The 13,022-nt window shown below is 38.3% G+C and overlaps 1 protein-coding gene across 12 annotated transcripts in view; it reads right to left on the bottom strand.

Moving 5' to 3' along the window:
- RNF111 (ring finger protein 111) overlaps positions 1-13,022 on the bottom strand; it is a 46,278-nt gene that overhangs the window by 9,202 nt on the left and 24,054 nt on the right. For 6 of the 12 annotated variants that reach the window (XM_085515657.1, XM_015872397.3, XM_015872401.3 and 3 more), the window contains exons 4-10: positions 12,773-12,936; positions 11,416-11,613; positions 8,350-8,669; positions 7,253-7,508; positions 6,272-6,623; positions 4,107-4,232; positions 3,219-3,345 (exon numbers count right to left, since the gene is read on the bottom strand). In XM_085515657.1, the coding sequence (XP_085371783.1) occupies positions 3,219-3,345; positions 4,107-4,232; positions 6,272-6,623; positions 7,253-7,508; positions 8,350-8,669; positions 11,416-11,613; positions 12,773-12,936 (1,543 nt within the window). The remainder of the gene's footprint in view (positions 1-3,218; positions 3,346-4,106; positions 4,233-6,271; positions 6,624-7,252; positions 7,509-8,349; positions 8,670-11,415; positions 11,614-12,772; positions 12,937-13,022) is intronic. The other 6 variants (XM_085515658.1, XM_085515663.1, XM_085515656.1 and 3 more) reach the window with 1 other exon arrangement.

The raw sequence follows: 13,022 nt of genomic DNA, 5'->3' as shown, positions 1-13,022 counted from the left end.
TTTCAATGGCTTACATTTAGAATACAGTTATCCAGTTTGCTGCTTGGAAACATATAAAATGAAGTTGATTATTATTATTTTAATAAGCTGAATTAAAACACAGAAGTTGCAGTTTTTGTAGAGACACGGTGAAAAAGAACATTTAATACATGCTGCACTGCTAGAGACCTAACACACTGTGCCCAAGGGGAACATAAAATGCATGCTCCTCAATAGCCCATATAAAAAAACTGAAGAAGATTAATTCAGGTTTATATTAGGGAAAAAAATGTAGCAGCTGTCATAGAAAGTTCCATTCTTCTTATAAGAAAAACACAGTTAATTTTGTCGCAGAAACTCAAAGCTATTTTAAATCTATGTTTCACCTTAAGCTACAATAGCTACATCAAGCTCCAGCCTTGACTGTTCTGGTAACTCACAGCAAGTTCACTCTGGTTTTTTCGTGTGTGTAGAACAGTCAGGTACATCGTAAGTCTGTGATACTGTATGACTGCAGTCAGTGAGAGGTGAAAATGAAAGGGGAAAGAAACAAGGACTTCGCACTGACAGCAGTGCCTCCTATTTATTTCCATGGAAACTACAACAGACACAGAACACAATAACTCTATTTGATAGAGCAAGCCTCTCAGTGACAAAACACTATTAGGAAAAAAAAAAGCATACTGCCTTCAAGGCAATGCGCTATTGATGGAATGAAAGTGGATTAAACTCATATGACTTTTTTCAGTTCAGCTACTGCATGAATTATTTGGAAGGACTTTCTTTAATAAAGACTAGGACATCAACAGCTGATGACACCTTCACCAAGAACACAATTAACAAGGTTTATAAATAGTTACTCAGTACAGTTTGTACTTACAGAAGAAAGAAAGCACTCCTCCTAACCTGAGCCAGTCCTAGCAGAGCAATTCTAAGTACAGTTCAGTCTGTCCTTCCCTGCCCCAAGTTACAATGAAAAGACCCCGGTGACAGCAGCATTCTAATCTGTTGCTTTTTATTAAAAGCAATATGGCACTTTTGGTTGGTATCCAATTAGTGTTGTGGGTTGTCTTTTTTTTTTTTTTAATAATACATGAAAAACAGTTTTTTGCTTCATAATTGGTTAACATTTTTGCTGACAAATCTCCACATATGCTTAACTGAAGAAATCTTTGGCTTTCATTATTGCTATAGAGGGGCAGAACCATCAGAAGGCATGTGTAATGCTTTGAACTCATTCTACATACAACTGCCAGTAATGCTCTAGCCTGCCTTTATGTTCTTCTAGTGTTTAATCTGAATACGTTTGAAATTAGTCAGAACCCAGCTTCAAAGCCCCACACTCCATCTGATCGCAGCAGAGTTCCAAACACATCCCAAACATTCAACAAAATACTGCTCACTCATGTCTACATACCACAAAACATGTCAGTACAACTTGTACAAAACCTCAAAATAAAAGCGACTTCCAATTCCGCTTGCTCAAGATTCATTAAGGAGTTAGGAGAATTAGATATCCCTAATGAAATGTATGCACAAGTTTTTGTAGAGTTGAAGAATCCTACTTCATCTGACACACGATTCAGTAAACGCAGCTACATCTGACACACGATTCAGTAAACGCAGCTATTTGGCAAAACTCACAGAAGTATTTTATCAAACATCCAGCAAATGTTTCTAAATACCATCTATCATAGCATTCTTCCATTCTGCCGCCAACAAGAATATAAACAGGGGCGTCTGATCCACTCGTTTAACATTTTAGATGTGGGCACACCTTTACAGAAGTTAGAATACAGCAAAAGCTTCTCAACACATTAACATGAGGATGAGATGAACTCTCCCATTTGTAGAAGTTTCATAGGAATGGTGGAAATCCATACAATAATTGACTTAGCCCTGACAAAAGGTGTGATTAAATAGGCATATGTTTAACTTGCTGCCTCCTAAAGCAATCGCAGTTAAGTGAACTACTAGAAGGGCCTTTTCCCACCACGAATCTAGAGCAATTGCTGTTATCTGTTACAGAACACTGCAAGAAATAAACATGAAAGGGACAGACATTTTTTTGGCTGCATGAAAAAAGAAACACTGAAAACAGAAGAACACAGAAAAACCCTAATCTGTATCAGGGATGCACAGGAGATAAACGTTACATGATAGGAATTTTACTGGCTACACTAAAATAATGAATTTTAGAAGTTCTCTAGAAGGTCTGTAGTAAGTATAAAAGCTATGCATCAATGAATTACAAACTCTACAGGTATTAGTGAATTACTTGAGGATTATCACGTTGGTTAAGCTGCATTAAGTATGCAGTGTAAAAACAGTGTACAAAAGCACAGCAAAGTACTGGTTATAAATATACCTAGATGTCAGTTCTGGCCTCTAACAGAAGTTCTGGATAGACAAGTCTTGCAAGTTGATTTTAAATTAAAAGTTTAGCATCTGTCTATAGATGAGCCCACAATTTTGATTAGGTAATCTAGTTTAGAGAAGGTGAAATAACACAGGTTAGCCACACAGAATACCACATGGAAAAACTAAACATACTGAGTTTTTCTGAGGACGTTTTTGTCCTCATGAATTTTCATTAAAGAATTCTGAGAGTATTTTACATAAACCTGCATTATATTCTTTCAAAACTAATATTCTGTCAAAGCCACACAATTGGTATGTGGGTCTAGCTTGCCCTAACTATTAATTTTGCTTGTAATCCATCATGCAACAAAACTGTACTACTTTATCATATGGAATAAGGTTGATGAACACAATTATTATTCAAAACCAACCAAATCTCTAGACAGAATTCAAGATGCATATACGAACCTTCAAACGAAATAAAGCACCAGTGCCAACTCTTATGCACTGGGTGGAAAGCTGGTACCTTTAACAACATAAAACTCATTAAAAGAACACAAAAAAATTTTAAAAAATCAGATGCAGAGGGTCAATGCAGTGTAATGCATGGGACAATTTAGTTCAAATGTTTCATTTTACAAGAGCTGAAGTTAGAAGTGTTAGTGTCCTGAACTATTTTCACTTATTAGACATGATCCTGTTCTTCTAGCTCCATATTTAGGAACAATGCAAAAACTTCAGATTGTTTTCTTCTTCAGTTGAGCCACTAACATCTGTTTACACACATCTAAATAAATACAGTAACTCTTAAAATAATTCTCCTGACAAAATAATTATGATGACCAATGATCACGATTTTTCACATGCCGTCTCCTTACCATTAGAGGAAGAGCCCCTATTTGCAAGTGATGAAGTCGAGGAGGTGCATGGTAGTGGGCCAAGTGAGGATGCAAGGGTCCTGGAGGATAAGTAGCTGCAGTCACACCAGCTTCAATTCCCAGTTCCCTATCACGTGAACAAAAGTGGCATTACAGTAGATGTACATCTTGCCTCCAAAACAATTCCCTCACTTTGGACAGCATTGAACTATAACACTGCTACAGTAGCTGTGATAAGTAACGTTTTTTTTTCTTAAACATATTTAAATTTCCTAAAAATATTCTTAATCCTACCACTAACTAAAATCAGGTTTAAAATCAGACATGAAGACTCAATATGATAAATTAATAGAGACAAAAATTTATGGTGCTGAGCAGTATCAGTGTGGAGTCTTCTTTGCAGTTCATTTGCTGTGACAACAGAAGTCATCACTCATGCACTTCTTTAATGATGCAAAAGTACTTTTTTCCAGATAATATATAGCAGAACTTAAATCTAATTTTCATACTGAGCATGATATAATTTTAAGCTTGGATAAAGGTGAAAGGGAATAGATTAGTTTGTGACTCAAATCCAAATCCTATTTTGCAGTGAACAGATACACAATAATTGTATTCAGCAACGTTTTACTTATTTATTTTAAAATCAATTACTGAAATTAACTGTCTACCACCAGTGACACTCAATTCCATTTAAAAAGCAATGTATATAAAGCCTAGAAACATTTAACATATTGAGTTCTGTAAGCAACATTTCAAAGCCATATCAAAGTCTAATGAATTTTAAATTACAGGTGCATACAGCACTTTCTAAAGTCAGAGCCAGCATTTAACAGCAGGTCTGTTGTCTTATGTCCCCAGAAACTGAAATTGTATCTGATTACTAACCAGGCAGATCTCTCTGGAGCTTGTCGAGGATGGGAAGACATTGTCTGAGGCACATGAATGTGATGTCCATGACCGTAATTTGGATGCATTCTGTGAGGATGTGGAGGAGGTCGTTCATGAGCACGTCTAAACAACATAAAACAAGAACAGTTAATTTAACATATCAGTTAGTGGTGAGTCAGTAAGATTTTAATCAATGTTACAGCCTGAATTACTGGAATAAACTGAAACTAAATAAAATACACAGAACATTCCTCAAACTGTTTTAATTTTAATTTCTTTCTAAAGACAGAAGCTGACTTAAAACTCAAATGTTTCATATAAGGCAATACACTGGGATGTATCACCAATACACTGGGTGCACCACGTCACTGTGATCTGGCCTTCACCTGGTAGACATGACTACAAAAGACAGGCACAGCATTTAATCCTAATTTCAAACTGCAGGATAGGAATGTAATCCAAGCGTACATGCACATGGTGGCCATGTCAAGACTAAGAATCACTTGTGGCAATGCTACAGAACTGCATCTTAGTCTGTTTCTAACAAAACTGTAACAGCAAAAAAACATTAGGGGAAAAGAATAGATACACTAATCAGAGGGCATCTCCCTTGAAACGCATTCTTATCATAGCTCAAGAAATAAGAGCTGTCTTCATAACAGCCAAGAGACCTGAATTCTATTAAGAGCAATGGACCGCATTCTGATTCAGTCCCACCTTAAACTACTGGACAGAGTAAATTAAACATTTGGTACATCTACAGAGCTAGAAAAGTAAAAAAATAAAAAGTTATTTTACGGCATACTATTCTAACCACCGTAAACTGACACTTCCATGGAGAAATCTATCAAATTTGAATAAATTATGTTAGAAGTATTAGTTTCCTGCAAATGGGACACACAAATGAGAGAACAGAACTATAGGCAAAACCTATTTCTAGTCTCATCTCCCTTTATTTATTAAACATCTAAGTATGGGGAAAATTTGGAACAACATATTTTACCAAAGATCTTAAATAGAAATGCTGTCTGGTATTCACAGCCAATGCACCTTCATAAGCTGCTATCCATTCATTCTGCTGTTCTACCCAAAATTTGAGACCTAACAATGAAGACTCTAACTGCTCCCTACTTGCAAACCATTATCATTACAAGGTAAACTAAGTACAAGGCGATCTCGTAAGCTATTTCTAGAAATGAACTATGAAACACCGACTGAGAAAGCAAGGTAATATTTGACTTTCTCTAGAAAAATAAAAACACATCTATTATGCCACTGTCTGAGTTATTGCCAACAGGTTTTTGTTTTGTAATGATATGGAAACTACCTCAAAAGATGCAGTTAGAAACTTTTTTTTGCAGCATTAATTTCTAAATGAACACTGATAACTAATGTGGAACTATTACTGTTAGAAGTAACAACTAGAGAGCTCATTCTTGAAATCCTAGCTATCTAAAAACGTTACCTCTAAGATTAAAATAACTTCAGTTACAGTGTGATTGAATTACCAGCCAGTACTGACCCAACTGCTGTTGATAGATCAGAGATTTAGTTTGTACAGTAATATCTCCTAAACAATATCACTACAAATCAACACTGGTCACATTTTCATAAGCATTATTCAGTCTCTTTCTTTTCTTCTAAAGATGTGAAGGTGCAGTAAAGGTATATGTAGGTATTTAAAATTAAATCTTTATTAAACATGGTAAACTATCACTTATAAGTTAATTTTATTTTAAAGCATTAGTTAAATGTAAAAAGGATTTTAAAAGTATCAAAATGGCAAAAGAGAATTCCAAGGAATATACTTGGAAGGAGCTTATGATGTACTTCCTAGGCTGTTCAGCTATAAAAAGGAATTCCAGCTAGCTATCTGGAGGATAACTAATGGACAAGAGAAACATAAGCTTTGCTTCTCTTCTGTGTCGCATTCATTGGGCTTCTTTCCTCACCTGCAGACGTTACTGAGAGAAGTAATGGAACAAGTTCAGTCTTAATGCTCACTCAACCACAATGGTACTTAAAGGCTCTTCTTACCATGGTTTAACACTAACAGTTCCTAGCCATGCAATTACAATTTGAGATTCACATGCAGTATTTTACAAACCTGAGAGAAACGAATTATATGTTTAGTTATTGTTCTGAGTACATTTGTGACATACGTTGGGTGTTGCATCATTCTTCTTCTCTGGACCTCCATCCTCTGGATCACTTCATGAGCATGAAGCCTCTGTGCTGGAGGAGCTGTTGCAGGGATGTGATGGGATATAGCCTGGTGCGCTGCCGGAAGATGCTGGGGAATCGGAGCAGCTGCATTGGCTAAAGGATGAGTTGGTGGTGGAGGTGGAACAGGATGAGAAGATGCATGAGAGGAGATTGAAGGATGGAAGGGATGCACTGGATGAGGGATAACATAATCTACTTGAGGTGGAGGTTGTGGCTGAGGAGGAGGATTTCCATGAGAATGGGGACATGCAGAAGCTTGATGGTGAAGAGGTCTGGTCAAAGAAGCATCTGCAATGAAAAAATCAGCAACTTTTAATCCTGTCAAAAGCAGCTTCTGGGCTGAATTTGTAAACAGTATCTTCACACAAGTGCTTCAACATTAATATGCCAACATAAACAACAGCAGCATGGGAATATGCAATTTCAGTGATATTTCCTATAAAATCCACGCTTTCAAATACTACTACTTTACTTGTTAATGTTGGCCAAAAAAAAAATCTACCTGTGATAAATGCTTAAAAGGTGATGCGTGGTAAGAAATTTTACTTTAAATATTCTGCTTTTTCCCCTCAACCCAATATTCTGTAAACACAATAAAACAAAAGATATCAGATAAGAGTTGATTGAGTCTGCTCAAGCACAACTCTGACAACTGGGGAAGTAAACAAAAAAACATTACTAAAATACAAATTATTATTTTCATAGGAAATAATTTTTTTGAAGTCTGAACATTAACAAGACCTGCCACTCAAAAACTTACTTCCACAAGAAAATATTTAAACTTTCCATAGATTCTGTTTAATTCCTCTACATAAGATTAACTCAGTTTTAAGATCAAAGCAAGAAGGTAATAAAACTTTTATTATGCTGTCAGGGAAGGTTATTTTTCCTCTTCCCCCCATAAAGCCAGTACTTACAAGGAGAATGCATATAATGGCGACAGGAAGAAAGCGATGCCTGAGGAGGAGGTTGGGGCTGTGGCTGTGCAACCATACTTGATCCATATCCATCTATTGTTAGTGATTGGCTTGGGCCAGCACCAGTCTGATGCCCATAGATTGCAGTTCGAGATGAAGAACCAGGACAGCAGGGGTCAAAAGCAGATGTTCCATGAAAAGCACCACTTCCATGACTTCTTATACCACTGCTGCTTAAGTCTACTGGCAATGCCTGCTGCATAAACAAATTATCTTTTTTTTTTTTCAAGCAATTCTTCAGCCACTGAAAACAAAATTATCCTCAAATATAACTTGCTAAAAATAGGAGTAAATATGATCTCAAGCAATTGGAATCCAGCTTTTTAAGTCTGAAGACTTGATTCCGGAACATTCTTTAGATATGGTTAGCATTTCTTATTTCTAAATTATTGAACTTGAAAACCAGACTGAACCAAAAAATACTATGATAGATGAATTGTCACATATGTGAGAGCTACTGTGCATTAAAATATTTCCAGGCAAACAACAAGCTTTAGCATTTTTAGTTGTGCCTAATGCAGCAAGATAGAACAGACTGATAGTTCCACATGTTGTAAATTATATTTCCACAGTATTGTTCTTAGGATTTGCAACCATTCTGTTTTAGAGCTGTGATTTTAGTTAAAATCTTAAAAATAAAATGATTTTGGAAGAGAATTTTTTCCTTTCATGAACAGAATATTAAGGGAAGAAACATTCAGTTCTAAAGTAGCACATCTTCTTACAGAACTACTACAATCTGTACAGTATAATGCAAAGTATTTATGGTTGCTCTGCTTAAATAGTAAAATAAAATAATATCATCTTACAGTCATCAGGAGAACATCAGTTGTCAATGATCACTTATTGGGTTATGGCTTGTTGTTACATTTCCTTTTGTGCCCATACAGTATAACTCAATTTTTCCTTTTAGTTCCCTCCTAAAATATCTACTATAGAACATGAAAATAACCCACAATTCAGCATCCTATTCTAGTTTTTCATACTTAAATAATAACTTAGATTTACAGAGAAAGAGTCATAAAAATGAAACATGCCTGGTCATGGTAACTGGTGCCAGAACTGCTGCTCGCTCCACAAGGTGCAGGCACTGGAGGAGGCCGTTCAACAGGGCAGCTGGAGTCACTGAATGAAGGAGACAAGGGAACTGCTGGGTGAGGGTTGTGGTGGTGATGGTGGTGGTGTTGAAAGTGGTGGCCGTGCTGCTGAAAGCAGCTTGTATGTGGATGCCCCAACGCATGATGATTCTGTGAAGATCCTCCACATGGAGAATGCTGAGGGCAGCACGACGGTAACCTTGGCATGGCTGGAGGGCCGGTTTCCAGTGTTGTATTAGATGCAGTTCTTCTTGTATCATCTTGAAATTAAAGCCAAGATTGAAGAAGTTAGTAAAGCTCATCAGCAAAAAACAATGTCTGAAAAATCTTTGGTATTAAATAATTAACTAATTGGAAAATAGATCTAGATTAAAACAAAACAAACTGGAATAAAGAGGAAAAAAAAGAAGATTGTACTATGCTTGCCAAATGAACCAAAAATGAATATTTCAGGTGGACATATTCATGGGAATGACTAGAGGAAGTAAAATGGCACTTATCTCATTATTCCAATAATTTAAGATGCATTACTGGTGGGGAAAGGAAGTAAGATCATGTCTGTGGCTAGTATGAACGGATCTATTTTGATCCAGTATTATCAAATTCCTGTGTAAATATGATCAGCTAAGATTTTTTTGTACATCATCTGACTTGGAGGGAAGAGTAGTCATGTCTCAGTAATGTTTTTAGTGCCACCCGTACAATCAACTCTTTTATATGTCATTGTCTATACAGATTTATACAGACATGCTTTCATCTATGGGTTCAAGGATTCTAAATGCATCCTTCGCTTCCTCGCAATGCACATTTTAAAAAGCTCCACAACACACTGTAATGGAAGATTCCATTCCCAGTGAATTATATTCTGTCTCCTCAGAAACAGGACTGTTGTTCAGATATAACTGAGCCATCTCAATGAGATGCAGTATGCTCCTGAATCCCTTATCTATCTTTGTCAAGAAAGGGAGTCAAGAGACCTGCATGGTTAACAGGGAACTGCTTGGAAAACTCAAGTGGAAAAGGAGAGTCTACAGATCACGGAAGGAGGGGCTGGTCTCTTGGGAAGACTAGGATACTGCTGTCAGAGGATGTAAGGAGTCAACTAGGAAAGGTAAAGCCTCCTTCGAATTAAACCTTGCAAGAGGGGTCAAGGATAACAGAAAGAGGTTCTTTAAATACCTTGCAGATAAAACTAACACTAGAGGCAATATAGACCCACTGATGAATGAAGTGGGTGCCCTGGTGACAGAAAATACAGAGAAGGCAAGTTACTAAATGCCTTCTTTGTCTCTGTCTGTACTACTGGAGCCCCGTACCCCTGAGGCCACATAGGAAGTCAGGATCAAGGAAGAATTTCAGTTAATGAGGACTGAGGTTAAGGATCAATTAAGCAATCCAAACATCCATAAATCCATGAGTCCTGATGGGATGCACCTGCGAGTGCTGAGGTGGAATTCATTGCTAGGCCACTCTCTGTTGTCTTTGTTAAGTTGTAAGGACAAGAAGAAAGCAAATGTCACTCCAGTATTCAGAAAGGGCGAGAAGGAGGACCCAAGTAACCATTGACCAGTCAGCATCACCTCCTTCCCTGGAAAGGTGATGGAACAACTTATCCTTGGTGCTGTCTCTAGGCATATCAAGGGTAAGAGAAGAGGGTCATTAGGGGCAGTTAACGTGGCTTCACTAAGGGGAAGTCAAGCTTAACCAACCTGATAGCCTTTTATGGAGACATAACCAGGTGGATAGATGGTGAGTAAAGCAGTGAGTGTGGTCTACCTTGATTTTAGTAAAGCATTTGACAGCGTCTTTCACAGCATCCTTGCAGATAAACTGAGGAAGTGTAGTCTGGACAATAGGGCGGAGATGGGGATTGTGAGCTGGCTGAAGGAAAGAAGCCAGAGAATTGTGGTCAATGGGACAGAGTCCAGTTGGTGGCATGTATCTAGTGGAGTCCCTCTAGGGTTGGTACTGGGACCAGTACTGTTCAATTTATTCATCAACGACTTGGATGAGGGAATAGAGTGCACTGTCAGCAAGTTTGCTGATGACACAAAACTGGGAGGAGAGGCTGACATGCCAGAAGGCTGTGCCACCATCCAGCAAGACCTAGACAGGCTGGAGAGTCGGGTGGGAAGAAATTTAATGAAATATAAACAAGGGCAAGCATAGAGTCTTGCATCTGGTCAAGAACAACCCCAGGTGCCAGCATAGGTTGGGGAATGACCTGTCGGAGGAGCAGGGTAAAGGAAAGTGACCTGGGGGGTCCTGGTGGAGAGCAGGATGACCACAAGCCAGCACTGCACCCCTGTGGCCAAGAAGGCCAATAGCATCCTGTGGTGCATTAGAAGGGCTGCAGTCAGTAGGTCTAGAAGGTTCTCCTCAACCTCTACACTGCCTTGGTTAGACCACATCTGGAATACTGTGTCCCATTCTAGGTCCCTCAGTTCAAGAAGAAGGAACTGCTTGAGAGAGTCCAGAACCCACAAAGAGGATTAAGGGAGTAGCCTGGAGGAGACTGAGGGGTGAACTCATTACTGTTTATAAATTTGTAAAGCATGTGTGTCAGAAGGATGGAGCCAGGCTCTTCTCAGTGACATCCAATGACAGGACAAGGGGGCAATGTGTGCAGACTGGAATATAAAAGGTTCCACATAAATGTGAGAAAAAATATCTTCATGGTGAGATTAATGTAACACTGGAATGGGGTGCCCAGAGAGGTTGTGGGGTCTCCTTCTCTGGAGACATTCAAAACCTGCCTGGACGCATTCCTGGACCCAATCTAGGTGTTCCTGCTCCAGTAGGAGGACAGGACTAGGTGATCTTTCAAGGTACCTTCTAACTGCTGACATCCTGTGTTTCTATGAAATCAGTCATCTTTTCCAGATTCTTTTCCTCTCCGCTTTTCACAGTCACTCTTAACTTTTCACCACTATCTGTTTAGCCTCCTCTACTGCCCTTGTACCCGGCAGGTAACAAACCAGTTTAGAAAGCTCTCTTATTCTGTACCTCCAGCTGAAGTACCAGCAGTGCTGCTATTGGGAAGACTAGAAGTTGTCTCTGGTGCTGCAGAGGGCTGGCTGGTGGAGATGTTTGGAGCTGCATCAGAGGCCTGCTCTGAGGTAGACGTACTAGAACTGTTACTGGAAGCAGAACTCACGACCTGCGGCTCCACTCTAGCTGACGTGGTTGGCACAACTGTTGGCTCTGGCAGGAAAAAGAAAAGTTTTCATGTTCTGTAAACTTTCAAAGTTGTTAAGATTTTTTTAAATTGATATCTGTAGGTTTAAAATTCATACAATACATGCTAGTCTTGCCAGGTGCTGAGAAAGTCAGAATATAAAAATGAGTATAAAATCAAAAAGTTAATTGTTTAACTTGTGTGTGCACATATGCTCACATATTTCCTGAAGTCTTTCATAAATAACAGGCAAACTACTCTATGATTACGTTATTCTATGACTCCTTACCACCTTCCAATGCCTACAAAGCACAGGAAAGCTTTTGGATAACTAAGCAAGGTTGTAAAACATCTAAACTAACTGAACTGCCTTATAAGCTTCAGCCATTCTTGACACACTGAATTACAGGCACCAGCAAGATAAACTTTTTTTCTAGTCTCAATACACATTAAGCAGTCAATACATTTTACAGGATGAGGGAAAATACACTACTTGATAAATGCTGCTCTCAACCACACGTCTGTGCACAGGCTACATTTTTTTTAAAAGATATTTTGAGGCGCAATTCAAATTCAGTTTCAAAAAATCTGCTTTTGACTATATTTGAAATTTCTTATTACTGACAGAGTAATGACATGCCTAAGAATAGAAGACATAGAAAGTAAGATGATCACTTTTTTTCTAGTAAAAATACGTGTTGCAAGACACTGGCTTCTGACACACTCAGAGAGGGAACTGTCACAAATGAAAGTTCCTTTTAAAAGTTAATACATACTCCCTTCTAAACAACCACCACCACCACCACATCAGATTCAGACTTCTTCCACAGCTTTTGATAATGCCTGGAAATTGCTCTGACAATTATCATCATCACTAAACTTGAATGCCAAACTTAGTGGATTTTAATGGTAGGAAACCACAGAACATTACAATTTCAGAAGCATAGAGCGTGCTTTACTAGCTCAGTTCTTTATGGACTACTATTACACAAAGTTTTTCCACTAAATGGTACAACAGGGTTAATAGAATTCTATCCTATTCCCTTTGTCATGGTTTTATAACTTTTGGTTACCGATATCCCACGTCATAACATCACGTAGTGCACTGGGAGTTAAAGTGTTAATGCTCCACTGATCATCTTGCTCCTAAAAAAGGAAGAGACTTCAGAGACCAATGTGACTTACCATCTTCATCCACTGTAAGGTCCACTACCTCTGCAGCGTTCTGTCTCAGTGGCTGTATGACTGTGGAAATCCTGCTGCGGTTCCGCTGTTCTTGAGGCCGTGCAGCATGAGTACTAGAGCTTTGTCCCCACTGGGATCTTGAATGTCCAAGAGTTGAACGAGACCTTAAAAACACATTGCCTTAAGTACTGACTCAAACCTTACATTTACTATTTTTTCTCCTCAATGTTTCAGAAGCTATTTCATTTTT

Source organism: Coturnix japonica, chromosome 14 (genome assembly GCF_054131305.1).
Source record: "Coturnix japonica strain WE chromosome 14, WE-NBRP24, whole genome shotgun sequence".
In the NCBI taxonomy this organism is placed as follows: domain Eukaryota; kingdom Metazoa; phylum Chordata; class Aves; order Galliformes; family Phasianidae; genus Coturnix; species Coturnix japonica.
This window is presented reverse-complemented; position numbering and strand designations above follow the sequence as displayed.